The sequence below is a fragment of the Girardinichthys multiradiatus genome, chromosome 15 (genome assembly GCF_021462225.1).
Source record: "Girardinichthys multiradiatus isolate DD_20200921_A chromosome 15, DD_fGirMul_XY1, whole genome shotgun sequence".
Lineage (NCBI taxonomy): Eukaryota > Metazoa > Chordata > Actinopteri > Cyprinodontiformes > Goodeidae > Girardinichthys > Girardinichthys multiradiatus.
Genome location: NC_061808.1, coordinates 15,759,498 through 15,785,130, shown reverse-complemented (window position 1 = coordinate 15,785,130; position 25,633 = coordinate 15,759,498). Strand labels below are relative to the sequence as shown.

General features: G+C 37.8%; 1 protein-coding gene across 9 annotated transcripts in view; it reads right to left on the bottom strand.

Moving 5' to 3' along the window:
• utrn (utrophin) overlaps nt 1-25,633 on the bottom strand; it is a 247,550-nt gene that overhangs the window by 60,226 nt on the left and 161,691 nt on the right. For 6 of the 9 annotated variants that reach the window (XM_047388070.1, XM_047388069.1, XM_047388066.1 and 3 more), the window contains 7 exons: nt 24,660-24,789; nt 20,848-21,119; nt 18,816-18,962; nt 15,700-15,778; nt 12,753-12,813; nt 3,315-3,376; nt 284-358 (listed from right to left, as the gene is read on the bottom strand). In XM_047388070.1, coding sequence (XP_047244026.1) covers nt 284-358; nt 3,315-3,376; nt 12,753-12,813; nt 15,700-15,778; nt 18,816-18,962; nt 20,848-21,119; nt 24,660-24,789 — 826 coding nt within the window. The remainder of the gene's footprint in view (nt 1-283; nt 359-3,314; nt 3,377-12,752; nt 12,814-15,699; nt 15,779-18,815; nt 18,963-20,847; nt 21,120-24,659; nt 24,790-25,633) is intronic. The other 3 variants (XM_047388068.1, XM_047388075.1, XM_047388072.1) reach the window with 1 other exon arrangement.

Sequence of the window (25,633 nt, the reverse complement as noted above, 5' to 3'; positions counted from 1 at the left end):
GAAAAAAAAAATCCCACCTGTGCACACCAAATAAGGCTGTACTCAACAGGCTCAACACCAGGAACAGATGTGGCTCACCTACCCACAGATGCATGTTTAAAATTATAAATATATAAATATATTCATGCAACAAAAGGTAATTTAAAGCCAAAATATGCCTGGCACCTCTGCTGCACTGACACAGCACCTGGCAAAGTTTCAAATCATTAACTTTTCCCAAAAGATCTGAAGGAGCAAACTCTGGCTGTGGACATTAGGGTAAGGATGTGTGTATCTTACTCACAGCACAGGGCCTTTTGTAGTCTGCGAATCTTCATGGCTGTCCGGTACGCCGAGAATCTCACATTATTTAAGTCCGCTGTAGGCAGAGGGGAAAAGACAGGAAGATGAAAGGTGAATTGACAATGGGGAAAAAATGGAGGTGGGGAGATCAGAAAACACAGAGCAACACAAATCTGTCTGCAGGGCATCACAAGCAGGATCTATGTCTTCATTCAAATCTGACTCGTCTGGAGAAAGAACCTAGAAGAGAACGGTGCTAATGTGGAATATGTGTAATTAGGTCAGTTAGTTTTTGTCTCCGAGGATGGACGGAGCTATTTGTTGAGCTGATGCCCTACAGAAAATGCTCCCAAAGTTTCTGAGGTTATTACCAATCAGGCTACTCACTAATGAACAGCTGTATTGGCCCTTCCACAGGGACTCAGACATGCATTAGGGTACAGATAGTGAGCATAAAGAAGGCAGCATATCAGCAACTGTCAAAGTTAAATGTAAAAACTAGATGCATGCCAAGTGAAATGCAATGTCTGTACAGAAGTAAGTTAGAAGCAATTAAATCCCCCACTGTGCTTATTTGCCTTAAATGTTAATGTACTATTATTTTACAAACTTAAAACAGCAGAGGCAATTCCTCTCCTGAAGTCGATATTATATTCCTACTTGCAAACACTACTTAAAAGGCACTAAGAGCCTTTCCATTTGCAATTAAGGTATTTTCAATCCCTGTTTTTAAACCACTTCAGGTTTGAAAATATCTTTACCTGTTATGAACAAATAGTCAAAACCAGAACCACTCACTGGCCAATCCCAAAAGATTGAATTTCCTTTAGTAGTTAATGTGTATTTTATGTTTTTGGCATCCTTCTTTCAAAGCTAAAGTCTTTTAAATTTGTATCTACTACTTTCTCCAGACAAATGGTCATTTGCAGCTATGGAGAAAGAGCTCGGCTTTAACGTGACTTTTCACAGTACTGCTAGTTAAGGAAAGGCTTCTAGTTAATGCTTGTTTCATGTTTGCTTTCCTTTTAATTTCTTCTGTAAAGAGGCTGTACTTTAACTTCCAGTTTGATCATTTAAATTATGTTCAAAGCTGGGTAAATGTGGAGTCTTACTCTTGCATTGCATTAGGAATTAAAGAGAAAAAACACTCCCAGACAGACATGTGGAAACAAAAGCACTGTGACCCATCACTCTAATTAAGGTAACACTGTTTTAAAAGTACAGCGTGCAAGCTGTATGCAATATTTGTTAAGCAGCAAACTACAGGATGGCCAGTTGAGCACACAGCCCTACTAATTACCCAGCTAATATCAGCTGCTTGTTCTACCTGTATATGACAAAAGGGGATAACATTTAGCCATATAAGCATGTTTGTTTGAAGCCAACTCTAAATTGGGCAGTTGTGTATCTATTTATGCAGCTAAAGGAATAACTGTTGATTTTGTGTTAGAAATAACAGCAGTCAGATCATGTTACAGGTTCTTGTTTTTAATCTTGTGAGTTAACAGTCTAAAACAGTGGTATTTTACTTAAAAGGTAATTATAACTTGAGAATCTAATACCTGCCCATGCCTGTTTCCCTGTCGGTTGCTCGGACAAAAGAGTCAAAGAAATCAGACAATCAGTCAGTTTTGACCAGTCCTCAAGCTGCAGCATGTAAGTATGTTTAATCTGCATCACAGTTTCTCACAGATTTGCAGACATACAGTATATGTTCTGCTGGATATATAGAAGTATGATCATTAACCTCTACTATAGCATTGTGTTTGAGCTGTTGATGTTTTTTTTGTCCTGTCATGGACATGGCTTTTTTATCATGGCTACTTACCATCCTCTCTCTACCTCTACAATCCTCTCTCATTAATCTTTAATAACTTTCTAAACTAATAAATGCAAGTTAAGGAAATGAAGCATGCATCCAGTCTGGGACTTTTTATTAAGATGCACCATTCTGCACCTGGACTACAGTGTTACTACTGATTGTTTTAAAAGGTAAATATTGATCCTTCTACTGGAGGCATGAATTCTCATGAATTATTTATGTGAATATCTTTCAATCGAGAACAATGGTCAGCAACATATGCCTCTTTAACTCCTATGAGGATCTCTGTAACTTTGACCCAAAATCTCAGATCCTTTAATATTTTCATTTAGATTTCAGCTATCACTGTTTGATCTCAGGAGGAGGTTTAGGATGTTTGACATGTGATGCACAACAAATACACGTTGTACACAGCTTCCCAGCATTTTATCACCGGCACTGGCGCAAACATTCTCATGAAAAAGTACGTTGACTACCAAACTAATAATTCATTAATTTATTTATGCTACCTTGTAAGATGAAGAGTTAGCTTTCTCCAAAATCCAACATAAGTTTGCATTTGAATGGCTAATGGGAAAAACAGGATGTGAGCTTTTCACTCATTTTACTAAATCACATTTTTTTGGGCATCAGAAATGTAGAGGTAAGTCATTCCAATAACAGGACAAGGAACAAAATAAGAAATGTCGTTTTCTGTCTGTTATTTCTTTTCTACAAATATGAATTGCACAATTTATTGTTGCTTTGTTTCAAAACACAGTTCGGGAGTAAGGTCAGTTTTGTGGCTCCAGACAAATTGAATTTATGAGGGAAAATGGTCAAATTGGCTTTATAGATCATAAAGCCTCCGGACGCTGCTCTAGACAATTAAATCAAACCTAAATGCCACCTAAGAGTTAAAATGTATATACTACACTGGAGATTATTTGTATTTTATAATCACATTTGTATTTTTGGTTTAAAATTTTCTTATTCTAATCAACTAACAAAAGGAATAAAACAAAATATTTATTTAAGTCATTAATTTGCTCAGATGAGACCATACTCTTGCTGTTTAGGTTAAGTCTTTATGTTAAATCATTATGATTTCATAGTGACAAATAATTGCAATACATTTTTTCCAGTAACCAAGCTTTCTTTTTTCTTACAAGATCCTGATAAATACATGACCTGAAGTCACATAAATCATATGTACAAGTGTGTTTTGTACCTAGAGATTGGTAGAGCTCCGTCATCTTTGGATGATCCCAGCAGGTTGTCTGTGTCTGGTGACTGAAAAGTATAACATCAAGAAAAAGCATTTAGATTGAGGAACAAAAACATCACGAGCTTAAACACAAACTAAACAAAACTACACATACTTCTGAGATACAAGCTGACACAAAGCCCAGCAAAAATGTAGAGCATAAATTGGCTATTAACCAGAATCAATCAACTTTCAGCTTGATTGGCTCAGACTAGTGACTAGCTAGTAGGCATAAAAAAAACTAAAAAAAATGTCTTTTTAGCAATCAGTGAACACAGGGTATGTAGGCAATAGCAGGTTACACGGACAACACACTTTGGTGTGAATGTTATTACTAAGGGAAGAATACTCAGTCAGTTTTTTGTTAGTTGTGTGCTAGAAATAAATAATTAGCAGGAAACATGGATGTAAGAAGCTATTTGAAAGGAAACTGTATTTTGTATGACATGTCTGCAGTTCATTTAGGCTGCAAAAAAGTAAAAGAAAGAGAGAGAGAGAGAGACTTATAGCAGATAACAGGAAGGCTGAACATATTACAGTAAAATTGCTTAGTTAACTTTTTTTTAGCCTTAAGCCTCTTTATGGTATGAAACATAGTGAACTAGGAAATGCTGGCAACCTAAGAATAAAGTGGCATCATTGGTTCTGATTAATCCACATTTTTCTGACATTTTATTTTTCTTTATCATTATACAGTGCCTCTACCAATCTCAGTGGCATCTCAGTCACTACAGCATACATTTCAGCTGTGGGTACCAAAGTTAGTTAAAGTCCATCCAAGTATCATTGAAAAGCAGAGCTTAATGTCCAACATTTGAAATAAAATATCCTTCTAATTATTGCAATCCTTTGTGAATGCAGTACTGCAAACACCGGTGTGGTGATTACAAATCCCACTGGATATACTGTGTAGCTCTGGTAAGGATCTACATTCTCTAGACTATACACATAGAAACATCTGTTTTCGCAATTCTAACTGCTTATAAAAGGATGCAGGTAATTATTTTGCCTTTGCTTTAAAATATTAGGAAAACCCTGATCACATCTGCACCCAATAAAAATACAGGTCCTTCTCAAAATATTAGCATATTGTGATAAAGTTAATTATTTTCAATAATGTCATGATGAAAATTTAACATTCATATATTTTATATTCATTGCACACTAACTGAAATATTTCAGGTCTTTTATTGTCTTAATACGGATGATTTTGGCATACAGCTCATGAAAACCCAAAATTCTTATCTCACAAAATAAGCATATCATTAAAAGGGTCTCTAAACGAGCTATGAACCTAATCATCTGAATCAACGAGTTAACTCTAAACACCTGCAAAAGATTCCTGAGGCCTTTAAAACTCCCAGCCTGGTTTATCACTCAAAACCCCAATCATGGGTAAGACTGCCGACCTGACTGCTGTCCAGAAGGCCACTATTGACACCCTCAAGCAAGAAGGTAAGACACAGAAAGAAATTTCTGAACAAATAGGCTGTTCCCAGAGTGCTGTATCAAGGCACCTCAGTGGGAAGTCTGTGGGAAGGAAAAAGTGTGGCAGAAAACGCTGCACAACGAGAAGAGGTGACCGGACCCTGAGGAAGATTGTGGAGAAGGGCCGATTCCAGACCTTAGGGGACCTGTGGAAGCAGTGGACTGAGTCTGGAGTAGAAACATCCAGAGCCACCGTGCACAGGCGTGGGCAGGAAATGGGCTACAGGTGCCGCATTCCCCAGGTCAAGCCACTTTTGAACCAGAAACAGTGGCAGAAGCGCCTGACCTGGGCTACAGAGAAGCAGCATTGGACTGTTGCTCAATGTGCCAGAGTCTGGAGGAAGACTGGGGAGAAGGAAATGCCAAAATGCCAGAAGTCCAGTGTCAAGTACCCACAGTCAGTGATGGTCTGGGGTGCCATGTCAGCTGCTGGTGTTGGTCCACTGTGTTTTATCAAGGGCAGGGTCAATGCAGCTAGCTATCAGGAGATTTTGGAGCACTTCATGCTTCCATCTGCTGAAAAGCTTTATGGAGATGAAGATTTCATTTTTCAGCACGACCTGGCACCTGCTCACAGTGCCAAAACCACTGGTAAATGGTTTACTGACCATGGTATCACTGTGCTCAATTGGCCTGCCAACTCTCCTGACCTGAACCCCATAGAGAATCTGTGGGATATTGTGAAGAGAACGTTGAGAGACTCGAGACCCAACACTCTGGATGAGCTAAAGGCTGCTATCGAAGCATCCTGGGCCTCCATAAGACCTCAGCAGTGCCACAGGCTGATTGCCTCCATGCCACGCCGCATTGAAGCAGTCATTTCTGCCAAAGGATTCCCGACCAAGTATTGAGTGCATAACTGTACATGATTATTTGAAGGTTGACGTTTTTTGTATTAAAAACACTTTTCTTTTATTGGTCGGATGAAATATGCTAATTTTGTGAGATAGGAATTTTGGGTTTTCATGAGCTGTATGCCAAAATCATCCATATTAAGACAATAAAAGACCTGAAATATTTCAGTTAGTGTCCAATGAATCTAAAATATATGAATGTAAAATTTTCATCATGACATTATGGAAAATAATGAACTTTATCACAATATGCTAATATTTTGAGAAGGACCTGTATTTAGTGTCCAATGAGGGTCAGGAATGGCTAGGAAATATTTTGAATGCCTAAATCTTATCGTTCTTAAAGAGAAATTGGAATAGGGCAAATTATTGTTGGCAAATCAAAGCTTCAACTGATGCATCTTTACATAAACGGATGCTAGCATGGTATTTCATCACACACTGAGCATTATAATTAAGTGTTTTATTGTAAACCTTTTCTCTATAGTTTTTGAATCAGGGCCTGGGACTACACAGAGTTATTTTCAAATCTGATACAGAAAACATAAGGCACTGAACAAAACCACAAACACTCCCAGTCACACATAGTGAATCACTCTCAACACCACAGGGTGTCTCCATAGCAAAATAAGGAGACCAAGTTCCAAGTCCCTATTCACTTCTCCACCAAACAAACAAAAAGGGAAAAAAATACACTAAAAGATCAAAATGCATAAATAAATAAAGTAAAATGCATGTCAAAGCTGATCAAACAGTTCCCTTCACATGCACAGGACCACAAAAAAAGAAGAAAAAAAGATGGACTCAAGCTGCAAATGCAAGTGAAGTGTATCTGTTTGAGGTGTGAAGGCAGTGATGTGAACTTTATGCGTTTGTGTGTGTGCATCTGTTTTTTTTAAGAAAGCACCGGGCTGTCAGGAGCTACGCTCAGATCCACGCAGAATGTTTGGAGAAGTTTTCCGCAAGACAGTTTTTGAAATGCAGAACATCCCCTGTAGATTCTGCGATGGCTCGCTCTGTGCCGACTGTCAGCAGGAAGTAAAGTCGAACCGCTGCAGTGGATGGCATAAGCTCTCCAAGTACACAGATGTTCATTACTATTCAGCAGCTGTGCAGGCCAATAACCTTTCTCACAAACGAGCAGCTATTGCTAATGTGCGAATCTCCCTTTGCTGTTGACTAAGAAAGAGTTTGCCTAAAATGTCAATGGCTTTAAGTGAAAGCAGTGGAGGAGATCTGACCGAAATCCTGAAAAATTCCAGCTTGACCTGCAGGGACACCTGATTGTTTGCAAACTCAAAAGTTAGATCTGTTTCCAATCAGCAGGATAAAAGGTATTGAAGGAAAAGGTCTGACAAAATCTATAATGAAAATAAGTAAAAAAGCAGCAAAAGTACATCAAGTTGCTTTAGAATTCATGGAGAACTAAAGATTAAGACCACTTTGACATATTACAAGAAAACTTCTTGGAAGCAAAGTTTAAATAACTTTGCTTCAAAGAAGGTTGTTTAAAACCTCTTTCAAACATTTTAGAGTTTTTAACAGGGACATTAAAGTACTCTGTCACCAACACTAATACCAAAAATGAGCAAAACACTTTGGTAAGATTAGTGTTCACCTTTGCAATATGAATTCAGAGACTCGAGGCATCAACGAGCTTTAGAGCTGATCTGGCTTCATTTGGTGACTCAATGACAATTTAAAAAGGCTTTTCCCTTGATTGTTTTAACCATATGTATGCACTCATAAAACCAAAGCACAAAAATCACTTTGAAGAAGACCTTCCTTTGCAGACAGTTTTTTTATTTTCCTTTTTTTGGCCCACAGCAAAGAGGACACACAACTCTGATGCCAGTCTGCCTGAACACACCAGTCTGCTTGCAGTGATCCTGACAGCTTCACTGGATGGAAACATCCATGATCACAGGCTTTTGTTAACTTGAAAGTGATAAATCTGTCATTTAAATCGCAAGATATCCAAAGCTTTTATCACTAATCCCCGTCTAGTGACAAGCTACAGACACAAATACAGCATAGGTGTCAATTCTCCAGTTTTTCTTGGCTAGTCTATTTTGTTCATGCCTAGGATTTCATTATCTTTATGAAAATGTGTTACCTTCATCCCTGCTGTTATTGTTTTATATTGCTTTGGAAAAGCAAATTGAGGAGAATGAAGTGTATGCATCCATACCCTTTTTTTTTTGGGGGGGGGGGAATAACCCTTTTACTCAAGGATTTTATATGATTTCTGACTGGCTTAACGGGGAGAACAGTTGAAGCAATTTGACAAAAGTGACCCTCTCAGACTAACAGATCGCCTGCTGTGACAATTCAGCTTATTAAGAATAATTGCTTTTTCCCTTTGACATTTTATGTGTGACTTCACCATCCCTCGCTGCAGTTTCATTAAAGGTTAAAGTGATTCTCATTACTAATTTCATCCCTGCTGTTCCATAACTAACAATATATGTCCCGCTACTCCAGTCCTACACTCCTGTATTTCCTCTGGGAGAGAGGGAATGTAAACGAAAGAAAGCCTTCCAGGAAAGCCTCCACATTCTCTGTGCTTTCAAAGATCAACACACCAAACTCAACAGTGACGGGGCACTTCCTTGGCTGGTGGGAGTTTGTCATTGTCACGCGCTCAGAGAGCGACATGAATAATTATGAGTGGGCAGATGAATGACTCCACACGTGTCTGGAAATCCAAAGAAATAAAATTAGTGAAGGATTGGGGTAAACCAAAGGAAGATTTGAGGAATATTCTTTTCCCCTCACTGACAGCTCCTTCCAACACTTACCAGAAAGAGTCAGTGACAGGTGATAAGTGCCTTTATTCTCCACCTGGTGTCTCGTATCTTTTCTCTTCATCCCTGCTTCTTTTTTACTTTACGCTTTTGGCCTCTGTATCACAGCTTCATTCTGCCGCTGAATTGCGAGCTCTGACAGAGTGGTATTTCTATTAAAAAGTAAGCAATACTAAAGTAATGTGTGAGATGGGTAGCACACAAGTTATTTAAAGAGTGAATCAATCTGATTTAATCTTGTCATCGGAACTCTACAGTACAGGGAGGTAAAAATATGCGTAATTTTAATCAGGGGGACCTTTGTGATGTAGAAGAGGTGTGCAGCGGGAAAGAAGATAGGAGGAGGGTGTGGGGGACATGAATGTGTCAAAGAGTGATGTGGGAATCCTGAGAATGCAGCAGAACTGAAAGCAACCTGTGATTAGTCCTGGGAATGAATTCAGAATTCATCTTAGGCAGCTAATTAAGTGGGTATTCAAACCCGAATGCTGGCTTTCATGTTCTGTGAGCAAAGGAGAAGGAAATTACACTAAATACCATCTCCATGTTTGTTTGAAATAGGAGAAATTGGGTTTTCAAGTGCCTTACAAAAAAGTATTTACTCTTCTAGAACTTTTTAACATTTTGTCACATTACAACCATGAACCCCAATGTATTTTCTTTTCCAGATTTTATTCGACAGACCAACGAAGTAGTACATATTGAGGAATTCAAAGAAAATTGAAAAGCGGATTTTGAAGTGCTTTACAAATAAAATCTACAAATATGTTGTATTCAGAGCTCCTGTACAGAACCACCTGTTGTTGCAATTACATCTCCAAGCATTTTAGGGTATGTCTCAGCCAACTTTTCACATCTACAGACTGATATTTCTGTCCAATCGTCTTTCCTAAATAGGTCAAGTTCCCTCAGATCAGATTGAGACGAGGATGCTTTCATCTCAACCATTTTACTGTGACTGGCTGTACAGATAGAGTCATTGTTATGCTGGAAGGTGACCCTCAACACTCGTCTCAACTCTTTTGTTATCTCCAGCAATCTTCCAAGATTGCCTTGTATTTAGGTCCAATAAAATCAACTCTGACCAGTTTCCCTGTCCCTTGAACCAAAAGCTTCCACATAGCATGATGTTGCAACCATCATGTTAGTTCTCCACAACACACAAGACTTTTGCATGTAAGTCATGTTCTTCCTCTACAGAACTTGGGGGAAAACTGAACGAATCATCTTAAGGCAACCTGTATGGCTTCTTCTTTTATAAGAATTCTTTTGGCACTAGAGGTCTTTATTTTGATAGTAGGCAGACAGGAAGGAGGGGCAAAGAGAGGGGGAGACATTTAGCAAAGGTCGCCGGGGTCTGGGACTCGAACCCGGGACGGCCGCTTCGAGGACTATAGCCTCTATATGTGGTCGCGCGCTAACCCCTAAACCACCAGCGCCGCGCCCCCCGTATGGCTTCTTGACTCAGATTTAACTACATGACCCATTGGGTGTCCCGTCAACAGATTCTCCCACCTGGGCTGTGGTTATTCACAGAGTTGTTTGTTCTCTAATACATTCTGAAGCTTTCACATAAAAGCTGTATTTATACTAAGACCTTTTACTTATTAAGTGACCTCTGAAGGCAAATGATTGCACTTGATTTTTTGTGTGTCAGAGCGATAGAGAGCTGAATACAAATGCATGAAACACATTCTTAAAGGTATTTGTAATGAATACATCAATTTACTTCCAATTCACTATTATGAATCACTTTCTACTGGTCTATCACATAAAGTCCCAGTAAGAATACATGGAGGTTTGCAGCTGTAAAAAAAGAAAATATGAAAAAGCAGAAGGTGCTTGAATACTAATGCAACACACTGTAAGCTGAAGAAATCTGTTGGATATATTTTAGAGAAAATCTGCTCCTGCTACACTCAAATCACAGTTATAACTTTGCTACAGCTGGAGTTCATCTGCATCTGCCTCTTCATGCTTGTGAAACCAAGCATGAGTCTTTGCATCACTGATCCATGCATTTGTATGCAAGGTCTTGTTTTGCTTGAAAGGAGATGCCCACACATGTTCTCTTTGTGGACACGTGTTCTGCCACCGTGACAGATGTAGGTTCACTGAATGGGCACATCTGTGATCACAGGCAGTATTTTGTATTTTGCTCCGAACGTATAAACTGGTCCTGCGAGCCCTGTCATGCTTTAATCTCTGATCGCCTCCAGCATCAAGCTGATACAGGCCAAAACACAAGCGTCAGCCAATTCTTAGGACTCAATCCTTTTTTTGGGATTTCCTGAATGGAAGTACCATTATCTATTTTCTGTATAAACTGGTATACATCTTGTAATTCAGCAATTAAAAGTGTTTCGTTCTGTCTTATGAAACTATGCAGCAATGTTGTGAGTTACCAATTTTAAGTTTCATGTAACTTTTTGGGTACTTTCAATGTAATTTCTGATTATTGAAGCTTTTATTAATGTAAGCAACGATGTGACCTTTTCTCTTCAAGTCAGTTGAAAATCAAGTAGAGGTTATATTTAATGATAACGCAGTTCATTGGCATACAGACGCATTCCTTGGATAGTGACACTCTTCAACATCTTTAAAACAGACATTTCCCGAAGAGTAAAAAGAGCTGCAACTGAGAGAAAGTCTTTATACCTGTTTACACAGAAACCTAAGATTTGGCAAAGATTGTGATGGGGAGAAAGATATAAAACTGAAGTCATTAATGTGATTTCTTATAGTCAAAGAAGCTGAAGAAAAAAGAAGCTGATTTTCTGAACTGAATTGGGAATGTGAAGGTGAAACAACTGAATACCTAGGAGCATACTGGACGTTTTGAACTCACTTTGACACCTGATGATTTTAGGTAATTTTCTATGTTCCCCTCATTGTCGTACAGAAATGTGGAGTCCGATAAAACATATACCCTAGCACAAGGTCTTGTAAAGTTAGTCTGGTTTGATCAGGGTCCACTATTTATTACAGCAAACTGGCCCAATTGATCACAGCCACAATCATTAGGCATAAAACTGCAATGCAATTAGCACAATGGGACTACAAAATGGTAAAAGTAGCAATTTGACCTGGACTAAAAATCGATGGGCTGCACAGTGGCGCAGTTGGTAGCACAGTTGCCGTGCAGCAAGAAGGTCCTGGGTTCGACTCTCGGCCGAGGGTCCTTCTGCATGTTTTTTTACAGTTTGCATGTTCTCCCCGTGCATGCGTGAGTATTCACCGGGTACTCCGGCTTTCTCCCACTGTCCAAAATCATGACTGTTAGGTACACTGGTCTCTTTAAATTGTGTGCATAGTTGTTTGTCCTGTGTGTCTCTGTGTTGACCCTGCGATGGACTGGTGACCGGTCCAGGGTTACCCTGCCTCTCGCCCATAGACTGCTGGAGATAGGCACCAGCTCCCCTGTGACCCACAATGGAATAAGCGGTATAGAAGATGAACAAATGAATGACTGAATGAATGAAAATAAATTATTACTGATAAATGTGAGAGCTCAGCAAAAACTACCATTCTTGTGGTGAAACATGCAAACTACAATTACTAACAAAGGTCTGTTGAGATAAATATTTTAAAAAGCAAGAACAACTGAAAACTTTAATCTTTTGACATCATAATCTCCAAATAAGTGTCTGCTGTTAGATGTATGTAGCAGTTAAAACTCTGGAAACAGATCTAGTCCAGCTTAGGCAAATATGCGAAAGGATGAACCTAAATATAACAGCAAAGTTCCTCCATTTTATTCTTTTGAGCCTTCAACCTCTGGCATGCAACATGCTGGATTTGGAAATGCAGGGAATTCTCTGGAGACGTAAAAGTTTTGGTAAGGAGGAAATATTCCCTAGCAAGTAAACACAAAGACTTCAGCTTAAATTTACTAATGTCAAGTATGCTGACTGCTGATGTAAAATACCAAACATAAATTTTAAAATGTCATAATTTTGTCTATGCCTTCAAACAGCAAACGCACTTTTACACACAGAGTAATGTCACTTCGTATGCTAAATTCAACTGACAGCTAAAAATAAATATTTCAGATGCATTTATTGTAGTTGTTAAAACGAAATCTAAATCAGAAAATGAGCATCGGCGGATTGACTAGAAATCCAGCCTGAATCTTTGATTTGTGCATCCCTAGAAAATACCCTAGATGATGTGCAATGACTGCTTTATTACTTCATAATTTACAGAGACATGCATACATTTTTAACAGGCATATCTAAGTTTCTCATACATACTTGATGTAGTAGGGAACCTTGTTCTGAGAGACTGCACGTTGCCAGGGGAGCTGTACCGAGGCTGCAAACAAAAATGAAGAAAAAGAAAAGAATTAAAATGTAATAAGCAGTTCAAACTGAAACACCATCCTTGTAAAAACTGCGTGAACTATAGCAATCATTTTGGTGTTCAAGCCTGACTTGAAATAAGCTCAAAATTTTCCTAGTAATGCAGAAACACATTTTAATATCAGTTGTGGTGTTTAATCCAGCTAAACAGTAGCGCTCAAAAAGCTCTCCTCCGGAGCAATAAGCAGGAGAAATGTGGTATGATTTATCGCTGTACTTTCCCTCCTCCGTGACACGGTTTCACACTCAGATGGAGAGATGAAAAGACAGTAAGAGAAAGAGATTAAGCAAGATTGGAAGATACACGAGATGGATAAGGCAAGATAAGAACGTGGTACTTTATTGATCCCCGAGGGAATATTAAGCTACTAGTGTAATGAGAACGAATGTTTGATGGAGGAGATAGTGTCACAGTGCCACGAAGATGAAAGACGACTGGTATTTTGTCTGGTCTACTTGCTGAGCTCCCAGCAGAGCTTGCTCAGTAAATTTGTGTCTGGCGGTGACGCAGCGTGGTGACTGAACACCTGCTCTGAATCACACGCGGAGCATTTGGCCTCCGTGCCTGACAGCCAGTAAAAAGTATCAGGATGAACTCGAAGAACTCTAATAGCTGGATGATTATGAAAATAGATGAAAGAAGGAGAGTCATGGAGAGGAAGAAAAAAAGGCTGGTTTGTTTAATGTTCCTGAATTTGTCTTCCTCTGCTGAGCTTTGCCTTAAACTTTCTTAATAGAGCTAATAAACACTTGAAAAAAGGGAGTAAAAGGAGGGAGTTATTAAAGCTGTCATTAAGCACTGCATTATTAAAAAGTGCCTCATCTTAGGACTGTGCATAAGAAAGAGTACAGGCATTCAGCACCTTTCATAATAATTGGGAGATATGGAAAAGGCCTCAAGATAAATTAACCTTGTATTGTGCATGGAAAAGTTTTTGAAAAATGTAACTTTTAATTTAATGTATTTATTTACTAATAATGCATTGCACTCTAACATAGTTCTTTGTAAGTCCTTTGGAGAGAAAAAGGCCCACAGCATCACAGAACCACCACCATACTTAACAGCAGGTACAAGCTCCTTTTTCTACAAGTTCATATCTTTTGTTTAAGAAAGACACACCAGCAAATAGATTAAAATGGTAAATATTTTCACTGATAACATTTTGTAATGCCACAATAACCACTGTGATGTCTACTTTGATATGTTATGTTTGAATACTTATTGGTAATAAATATAAAAAAAATACTGAAGATCAAATTTTTATATGTTACCATAACAACAACCAGTAGAATGTTAGCTTAATTCAAACCAATGCTTTCTATTAGAAATTGTACTAAGTATATCAATTTTGACATAGTTGAATATATTTTGAAGAGGACTAATCAGTGAATTTTAAGAATGCCTACCTCTTATACTCCAGCTATACTGGAACAGTTAAATACCAAATACTACTATGTACTTTTCAGTATACTGGCAATATATTAATGAAAACTAAACAAGTGGTTTTATGTCAACAGGGGATATTTGACATATTTTTATACTTCCTTAACAAGCAAAAAAACAATATTTTCTGATGCCTGTAGAGGGAATGATAACCGCTTAGACCCCACAGACCTAATAGGTCACATCATGTTTACGTAATAAATATCAGCGAGAAATAATGACGTATCGACTTCTTAAAGCAGTGTGCCATTTCGCAGTGGAACATTTTAACCACTGTGGGGAGGGGGAACATTAGAGGAAAGGATAGCACTACAAAATGGGATTCAACCTCAGTTGCTTCTGAATAAATGCACATAGTTCCTGTTAAAGTCCCAGTACAACAGAGAAAATTCTACATGTTTACATTTGTGTTGGTAGGGCAGCCAAGATTTATTTGACGGTATGCCTCCTGTTTCACAGGTGGGCATAAAGACACCATAAAACTGTTGTTATGGAGACCTGGTGAGCCCAAGAGTGTGCCTGATGGGAAGATAAACCTACGCCTTCATCCTGTCTTTTTGTCATGTGTCCATCTGGTTAACATGTTATTTGTTATTGCTTTGACTGTCAAGATTAGATGAGCAGATTTTTATTGTAGTTATTTTCTGATTCATGAAGATTAAAACACATCTCCCTGGCTGGTGTTTCATGTTCATTTGTCTGTGGTTAAGATAAATGGATCTTTTGTGTGAACAGAAACAGCGAGTTACTAGCTGCGTTTCCATTGACCATCAAATTGTGCAAATTTAAATTCCGAAAAAAAAAAAAAAGATCGCTCAATGGAAACACTTTTTTCGCATCACACGAGTCACGTGATCAACAACCGGATGGTACAACTGGTGAAGACAACATAAAGTAGGAGGATAATGGTGGACTCACTAGGAGAAGGGGTACTTTTATATTTAGTTTGCTACAAGGGCATTACCAGCATTTTAAATTCTAAAAAGCAAAGAAATGCGAGCATTTACCAAGATCTTGAAGTGGCCATCCGTCGCCACCATGTTTTTTAATGAGTTATCGCGTGAACAAACTTATTCACATGTGATTTTAATTGTATTTCTTATTTAATGGAAAGACCGGAATAGCGAAATTATGTTTTTTTGACATTTGCTGAATATCGGTAAAGTTTTGCGCACATTTGTAATTGAAAAGCAACTACTGATTACACATTTAAAGTTCCTAACAACTGGTTATCCTAAAAATTTCAGTTAATTTAAGTGTAAAAATGCTTTTGTTACATTTGTTTTTTTTTTTACAAATTGTGGCACTGGTGGTTTTATAAAATCTCAATAGATGTGAAACTAGGGTATAGACGGGGTATGAGACAGACCAAGGCACCAAGCTAGTTTTACTCACTGGAGAGGAAATGCTGAGAGGATGGGCCAAAGTCTCTGTGTGCTTCCTGAAGTAGCTTCAGTCTGTCCTCCACCGCTACCTGTCAGAAGATGAACAACACAGGAACAGACGCTGAGTTGGAAAGCAGAAATCATAAAAACAGAACCTTAGGTCATAGCTGGATTGCATTCAATTTAAGGGCAATTAAAACATAATGGGATTTTGCATAAAATTCCAACTCAAAAACATCCCTCAAACAGAAGCATAAAGACATTTGATATCACATCTTTAATAATTCATAGAATGAAAGAATTAAAAAATACACAGCTCCATTTTGAAATAAAAAAAAAAAACTCAATTCCTCACCAAGGGAGAAAAATACGCAATGCACTAGGGATTTGCCCCGGTCTGGTCCCTTGCACTTTTAACAAAAAATTATCACACTTTTCTGCGCAAGTGGGCAGAAACCACTGTTTGGCCCAGAGCAATCAAGACCATAAAATAAAGTCCTACCTTTTTTCTTTCAGGGAAACAGAAACAAGTCTTTGTGGAGGCCGGCCTTAGCAAAAAAAATGTAGTTATACATCAGACTGAGCATCTTCACCGACCGTGCAATTCTTCTGGGGCCATCTCAATTGGCAATGGGATGGCCAGCTACGTATGACTAGTGCTTGTCAGGATCAACAAATAACTCTTGTCCAACTGCAAAACAGTGCTCAGCCAGCACCACAAACTACCTCGATCATTATGGGCAGACATGACAGTGAGGAACTGTCTCTGCAGCTAGATGATCTGACAGCACTGACTACACAAGATGCCCACAGTACAAAGCCTCCAGACAACCTAAACAAAAATGAAATCAACAAATATTCAAAACTAATTATTAAAAACAAACCATTTTTCTGCTGTGAAATCTTTTGACTTTTCATTCATATGTATTCTTGCAGCACAAAGTTAAAGTTTGCATCTGATTACTAGTTTCCAATCAGTGCAAAATTAAGGTGTTACCTTCATTGTTTCTATTTATTCTGGACCACATTTAATTTTCTGCAGGCTTTAAATTTCTTGGACTTGTCAAAGCTTTAATTGATTGTTAAACACTAAACTGAGATTTTTTTGAAATACAGTTTGAGATTCATGAAATCTTTATTTTATTTGTGAAAATAAAAAAATAAAAATTTATGTTTTTTTTTTTGTATTAGGCCCAACCTAGATTGAGTCATGCATTAAAATCACTGGTCAAACAAGGACTGAACACTATAGACAAAAGGCGATGTAATAATTCTTTTGAAAACCTTGTAAAAACCTATTCTCGTCTCCTATATTGTTTCACCCCAATTCTCACAAATTAAATATGTAAATACCAAATAGAATATTTTTCCTCTTACTAATTATTGCTTTTGTAAAAATAACTTATGAATGCAGGTTGACTCAACGTATTGGTTCATTAGAAAAAGTGAAACCCTTAGTGTAATCTCCTCTGAAATAAAGGAAACTATAATTGAGTTAGAAATATGCAAGGCTGAAAGGAACTATATATGTATGAAAGACAAATGTGCACCGAGTTTTTTAAATCCGGAAGGACATCACATGATATTAGAGAGCAATGAACATTTGTTGCTGGACTTGTAAGCCGCTTCAGTGTTAGCATGCTTTAGAAACCTGCATCCAGGTGCATAAGGACCCTCCAGATCCCTTCATGTCAACTAGAAATACTACCTTTAAAGCAAAGGTTGTTAAAGGTTACCCTTTACACTAAGAAACATTAGGCACAAATAATGGAAAATATTATTTTACACTCAAGGATGTTACCATGAACTCCATTAAGGCTTCCAAAAATTTGGTACCACAAAAAAACCCAAAAAAAACATTACTTGTCAGGCAACATAATTACTGTACTTAAATTTTTTTTGTGTGATAAGTATTATTTTTGCCCTTTTGCACAAATTCTTTGCCTCGTTCCTTTGAGTGGCAGCACAGAGAGATGTGCACATCTGCACCGATTTGACGACAGCCAGTTCACAGATGTACACACAGTGATCCCAGTAATGAGCACAGAAAGGCCAGTAGTTATGTCTCTTGTTTGTTTTAGCTGCTAATGACTTTTTATGCCTACTGTACCAGAGTAAGACAGATGGTGACTGTATGCACATGAATGAAATCATCAGGCTGCACAGTTGTACCAGGCTTATTAGTGAAACGACTGCCTTCCTGCAGGCTGAAACAAAAAACGACCAAAGAGGACAAGTCCAATAAAAATGCTATTCTCCGCCTCAGTGTGTGACTTATGATCACTTTAATGGCAAAAAAGACCGTTAATGGGAGTCTGTGTAGTGGATGGAAATATAACATTACTACTATTGAGTCCAGTTTTTCCCTGAGGCAGTCACACATTAAAAACAGAATAACTTAAACAATTTTTTCACCAAGATGTTTTTCTTACTCAGCACATGCCACAACTTTAATACATTTCTCTGTACACATCCCTGGCTAATTTATTTAATTCGAGCCTGCTGTGGGTCAGACTGTCTTTGAAATTAGTTTCCTTCAAAATAAAGGCATCACGGGACACAACAGGCATCACCCTAGCATTATAGATACCAGCATCAATCATGTAGGAAAAAAATAATTTATTTTTACCGTTGGCTATCCTCATGTTTGTTTTAACTAGATAAAAGAGCACAAATCCTTCAAAACGTTGATGGTTTAACCAATGTTCTGAGGAATTCTCTGCAATAAAATCTTATATTGCTCATAAAAAACTAAAGTATTTCCTTTTCTAATTCCCAACAAGCCCTCTTCCTTTCTCTTCTGATGACTAGTAATGAAATAAATTTCCCTTCAGGGCTACATACGTTCCAGTCTGAGAAAGCTCAGCGAGCGGCACAGCGGATCAGACCAAGACTATCAAGCTTGCAGAGAGCCAGAGATGTGACTGGTGAGCTGTGAGTACAACATCCACTGATATGCAAAGACAAAGTGCTGCACAAACGACACAAAGTCAAATATTTGCAAAGCATGAAATACAGAAAGAGATAATACAGGGGGACAGCAGGGAACATACTCAAATACACTAAAGTGAAAAGTAAAATTATCAAAGAAATAGAAAACAAAAAGAGAGGAAGTATTTCAACTACCTGCAGAATCTTGCATCTCATGTTGAGCTGGTCCAGTTGTCTGGAGGCAGTAGATGACAGCTGGATGTCCAGCGGTGCAAGCTCAGCAGCAAGCTCGTTGACTACCCGGACATCCTGACGGAGAGGTGTGATCTCCTCCCTGAAGGCCTGGAGACAGAACGTTGTACTATAATTATTGTTCAATCTCCATATGATGGTTGCCAATCTCATGTTTATGACTGTAAAACTGCACGGTGTGCTGGAAACGATTAAATATTCCCCTGGTTGTCATGAAAATGAACATAATTTATCCCCAAAAAAAAATCAAACCTCTGAGGTGTAAAATATCACATACAAAATATGCGTCAGGACGACTTATTTTTTCGTTCTCACTGCTGTCATTTCTTTTCTTGTTAACTGATTGTCTTCAGTCTCTTTGAGAAGAGACATTGTTGAATTTGATGAATGGTACAAACTAATGACAGAATCAGCAAACATGACAGACATCAAATAGAGAAGAACTTTGTTGCATAAACAGAAAAAAATTTAGATAAGACCATAGCGCCCTTCACTCTCATAGGCTGCACCTGCTCAATATATGTAAAAAGCCTGAGAACAGATTTATTATCTATTGCAGTAGTAAAATCTCACATTGAAATTTTGGAAACATCCAACCTTTAATCCGGTGGTGTGGTACCAAAAATAGCTACAATTACCCCGTTACCTTTAGCACCACACAATCTCCTCTCATACTCTCGTTTCTCTTCAGCTCAGCCTACACATTTTCAATCCACCTTAATCCACAATCACTTGGTATACAGTTTTGTGTGATATCTGTTTGCAGCTTCCAGTCCAGCATTTTTACATGTAAGGAAACCATCTCTTGCAGAGCAAATGCAGGTAAAAAAAGAACACATCTCAGAACATCCACTTTTACGTCTAACATGGAATGATATCGTAATACCAGTCCCACAATCTTTCAAAGATTGAGGGGATGAGCTGATCACATATGCCAGCATATTTGTCTGCGTTTGTAACTCCACTGATATGGGCAAAGAACGGAGATATAAACATAAGCTAATTCTGTATTGATCTGACAATGCAATGCTTATAACTGAGGGAAGATTAATTGACTATTTGACTATTTTTAAGTTGCAATTTTCTGTTTTAGGATGGTAATGCTTTCAGAGATTGAAAGACTTATGTCATGCACTAATAAATTATTATAGATATTAAAGAACGTAAATACTTTACTTGTTATTTCTAAAAGGTAAAGTCACACGTGGTCTGCTCTCAGCCCCACTGGCAATCCTTCTCACCATTTCTTCTATGGTGGTCGGCCATAGACAAAGCATTGGGCTTTAAGTCACAAGTGAAGGACATATTTATTCTAAAAAAAAAAAAAAACAGCTGTCCAAGCACAAATAAATGTGGCACATAATGATCTGCAAGCTACATAGTGCTCCACCTCCCACATAACGTTGGCCGGTGGTGGCAAGCATAGAGAACAGAGGGCAGTGTTTTTTGTTGACCAGGTAATGTGATCAAACAGTGCTGGATAACAGCTGTAAAAGTACATTAATCACTGCTTTTGAGAGTAAACTTCACAGATGAATATTACTACAGAACATTTACATGTTAATACCGAACATTTCAGAAATAAATCCAGAGAATATCTGTGGGCAAATGAGACATCCCGACAAGGTAAGGGGAAAAAAAAAAAACAGCTGAACATGCGTCAGTGTTGCTATTATTATGCTACTGCAATAAAAGATGATTATTTTAAATGGGTTTTTGCATATCAATTATTAGCAAGGGTGCTAATAATTGTGGAGGTGTGTGCTATATGTTTCAGAGTAAGGCACATTCTTAAGTTTTTCATGCATTATTCATGATCAAACTGCAGCTAAATTATTCACTTACGACTTATTCAAAAATTTTACCACAATTGGAACAACAGCCACATTTTGCATGTCATCCTGTAAGTTTAACTGATGATGTCATCCAAACCATAAATAAGAAACCCTAAAAGCAACAAACTTCTTCAACTCACTGATGTCTTATCGATGTGGTCCTGAAGAGAGTCGATAAGCAGATCGCCCACCGGCTGCCAGGTAGCTTTGGTCTCCTCTGCTCGTGTTAGATGCAGGTCGAGCTGGTCCATGGAGCTCTGCAGGTCCTGGAGTCGCTCCAAAGCTTGCTCCACCTCAGTCTGCCAACCTCCAACGTGCCCCTTGAGACGCTCCCACCGCTCCCTCACCTCACCAGTCTGCTTGCGGATGGCCCGGGCCAGCCCTCGGGCCTTCTCCTCTGGTGTGAGGTCTGCTGGATGTTAAAAAGAAAAAATTCAGTTTGTCTTTCTTTGATTTAAGCTAACTTAAACTCTCTCTACTTGGTAATATGAATGAGATTGTTAACTAGGCCAGCATCTTACAAATCTTCTAAAATATTTTCAGGACTTTTAGGTCATGTTATTTTAGCTCAACTTAAATGCAAAATAAATGCAAAACCAGGAAGTAATGCTTCCCTGCATTTTGGCCAGCTCTGTAAAAGGGGGTTTGAAGAACCTCCAAATGCACAAAAAAAGATTATTTGTTTATTTAATTGCATTTTCTCAAAAGTGACAGTGTACACTAACGAACATTTTAAATAACACAAAGGTAACAATTGGTGGCCCAAGGCTGATTTTTCATTGTCTCCCTGTCAGGGTGTACAGGCCAAATAACCTAAATATTATTGATTGAGTCACTAAAACGCATGTTTAAAAACATGACAATTTTAATGTAAAGTAAATGGTATAAAGTAGGGTATACATGACAACCCAGGGATCTAAACATCATAAACTTTCACATGTCCACATTGCTTACAGGAATACCATAATTATGTACATTAGCATTAGCCATTTTGAGACAGAGATGTATTCTGCTCAACCCCGGACTATAAATGCTGAAAAATGCTTTTCTGGTCCAACTAAAATTACCTTATCACCTTTGATTTATAGTTCATGTCTTCCTTGCATAATCAGCCACCATCTTCAATTAAAACCAACATATCTAAGATTAATAAAATACCAAAAATCCCTCTCTGCATTTAATTTTAAACTGATTTTCAAGTTGTAACCTCCAAGCTGCACACTAGGTAAAAATAAAGTTCTTGTTTAAGAGTCAATCTAAAAAAAATAGGCCACAATTTAAAAGGACAAAGTATTCTTTGCACATTACTTCTAAAGATATAAGTGGTTAAATGGCCAACTTAGGACCTGAATTAGACCTCAATTATTTACATCAATTAGATCAGTTACTGGGTTACAGCAACAGAGTGTCTTCAGTCAGAGGCGTCTTCAGATCTGCTGTAAGACGGAGCGCTACAGGAGATCCTTCCTGCCCACAGCCATCAGCATCTACAACGGCTCTTTGAAGAAACCTACATAATATGAGCTATAACAACATTTAATTTCCCTTTGGGATTAATAAAGTATTTTTGAATTGAATTGAATTTGAATTAACAAAGGTATTGTAAACCGTGCAATTAAACATTAAACGCACCAAAATTAAGCAACAAAGTTTTGCTGCACTCAGTGAACTCAACTATTGTAGAACAAAACACATAAAATTATCTGGATGCATAAAACAAAAATGAAGCAGTTTAACAGGTTGAACGTCCACAGAATGAGTTGTTGGTGGGACCAGCCCATCTGTCCCTCCTCAGTTTCTCAGCTAGGATCCAAGCAGCTCTAAAGCTCGTTACTTCAAGAAAGTAGTACAAAATAACGTCTGCTGTCAAAGTATTGCTACCACCACCAGCAATGCACCATTTCACCCTATTAAGACTGAAATATGCTTATTTTGTGTCACAATTGTCTTTTATTGCATCCTAAATCCTATAATGTCAATTACTGCCCAACTCCTCCTATATTGAGATGTTTTCTTTCAGTTTCTGCATTTTTGGGAAAAGCGTGTCACAGGCACTTTAAGAAAATATACAATAACCCAAGGGAGAATTTGAATGCAGAATAAGTAGAAACAAAATCTGAAAAAAATGCAAACAGAACAGGAGCAGAAGGCAGCTATGATAAAAGTAGCCAAAAGAAAAGAAAAGAAAAGAGAGAGCAAGCAGGAAAGGTGAGTGGATAGGGTAATTGCTAAAGATCAGACGATGCCACCAGAGAGAAGAAAGCCTGCAGAAGCGATAACTGCTCCCTAAATACAATTTTAACTGCTGAGAAAGATGAGCAGCTTTTATGAGTTCTAAGGTCTCATCTCCTGTGTGGTGACTGAAAAACCATCCTCACCTGTTGCACCTCGGTAATCTTTCTCTCTTTTTTTTCCTCCTCAGCCTGCCGCCTGCATGCACACAAGTTAGAAAAACGGAAACCATGTCCTCCAGGTACAGATCCCTTGGCTTGGTTTAATATTTTACATTCTACATTTCAGATTTTACAAGAAATGTGATGACTTAACCAAAACATTCAGCCTCCATTAAACAGAGACAGAAAGGATAAACTGCATGAAACACATTTCATTTTAGACTTTCTAGATGTATACTGATCAACTGAGAGTTGAGTGAAAGGCATTAAAAGGCCACCTAATCTAAACACTGGGGCGCAGTATCCTTTTCATGTGAAAAAAAAACCAAAGGTTGCTGTGTGGAAACAGTGGTTATTTCTCAAGAACATACCACTAAAAATGTTCCACAAATTAAATGTACCAACTACTGTCATGACCTGTGTCCAAGATAACCATTTCCTTAAAATGTTATAACTGTAACAACATCAAAAACTCAAAAAGATTTATAGGAAGGTCATTTGTGGAAAACTTTGGAAATGTGCAGCCATTAATAAAAGAATAAAAAAAAACACCTGACAGGCTTACACTAATGGATTAGAAATCCATCTAACACATTTATCATAAACCAACATAAACCAAGTGTATCAATGCAGGTAACCCAGTTTAACTAAACAAAATCTTCCCAGATCCCCTCATGACATAAAAAGATCTCATGCAATTCCAAGGCTGTCAAATCTAAAATCAATTGGTATATGTATTTTCCTTATATTCCTTAACACAATATAATCCCTTGTCCATCTTTCGTATCTTGGACACGGCTCTCTTAGTCAAAATGACCTGATGACAGATAAGGGTAGAAATTCCTATTACGGCTTTTTAATAATTAGAGGATAACAATGGGGTAACAGTTCTGAAATAACACTTTAATAATTGGAAAAGAAAGGTAGGACCAAAGGAAGAAGGAAAGTAGCAAGGACACACTGAAGGAAGGACAAAAGGATACAATGAAGGAAGGACACATGGAAGAAAAACAATGGATACAAACAAGAAAGGACAGAAGGAAATTTACAACTTTTAGAAATTGGGGTAAGGAAATAATTTCTGGAAATACAAATATTTTTCCATACTCTTATTTTCTTTTTCCATATTTATCCAGACTTTGAAAATACTCAATTTAAACTCCATACTGTTTCAGGCTGAGTAGCAACCCTAAAAAGCATTATATTGTTGGGTAAATGGTGATGGTACCATGTACTTAAGAGAAATAGTTATTTACTTTAATGACTTTGAAAACTTTTGGGCACCAATATTTTTTAAACACACAACAGTAGCATAAGGGATACAACCTAATACCAGATGATATTATTAGTAATAGCTAGATGATATTGCCCAATTATTCACTTTTTTATTACCAAAGTATTACCCTAGTGTTGGGATCTTATTACTGAGCTGTATTAGAGGGTGGGACCACACTGATATTTAGACGTGTTAAAAATGAGAAAGCCATTAGAGTAACAGCTCAAAATAACAAGAACTTGATTTTGTTTTAAGATGATTTTAAATAAAATAGGGAGCTAACCAGTCTTTGGCTGCAGATTCTTCCGTGGCTCTCCAGGTCCCTCAATGGGCTGGTCAGCTAGAAACATCCTGGCCTGGTCCAAAGTACTGATTACAATGTGCTCGCGTTCCTTCAGTTCGGAGCAAAGTGTCTGCAGGAGAAACAGAAGACTATCAAGAGATTTTATAACAAAAAAAGCAGCGCAATCACAAGAAATTATTATTTGAGAAAGAAAAGCATTTCCAAAAGCCATAATGTATTTCCTCTGCAATTTGGTGCAATTTTGATTTATATGTTCTGATTGTGTTTGTGTCTGTAAACTCCAAATGAACCTGCTGTGTGTTCAGCACGACCCCGTATCCAGAATACTGCTACTAACTTAAAAATATGAACACTTTAAGCTTAAATTGACAGTTTTTTACTCTTCTACTAAAAAAAGAACTTATTAATTCAAACCAACATTTTTTATAGCTACAGAGGTAAAATCAAATATAGAGCCCGCAGGACATCAGCTATGTCAGGATCATGGCAGCTCTTAGTACAGGTGCGCAGAATCAGTTAGATAGTTAAAACTTGGACAAAAATGGGTGTTCTAGCCGGACAAGGATCCCAAAGACACATAAAAAACAGCTACTGAATGGTTGAGCATGTTAAAAATAAGCTGCTGCAATGTCCCCAGCCATGCTAAACATTTAAGAGGAAGAGTATCCAGGAAGAGTGTATGTATAAATTTGACCCTATAGTTATAATTTTGTGGATTTGAGGAAACCTGCATTAAATTGAGACTAGGGTACCAACATTTTGTTTTTAAATATTCTTTGTTTTATCAGTCCTACTTCAAAAAAGAATAATTGCAGTAAATCATCAAAAGCCTAAAATGTGCATATAGCACTCAAATTAAATGTTGGATGTTTCAATAACAATTTAAAGAAAGATTATGTTTCTGCAATAAAGTATTTATTTTAAGCTTTAGGGCATAAACAAATTCGTATTAA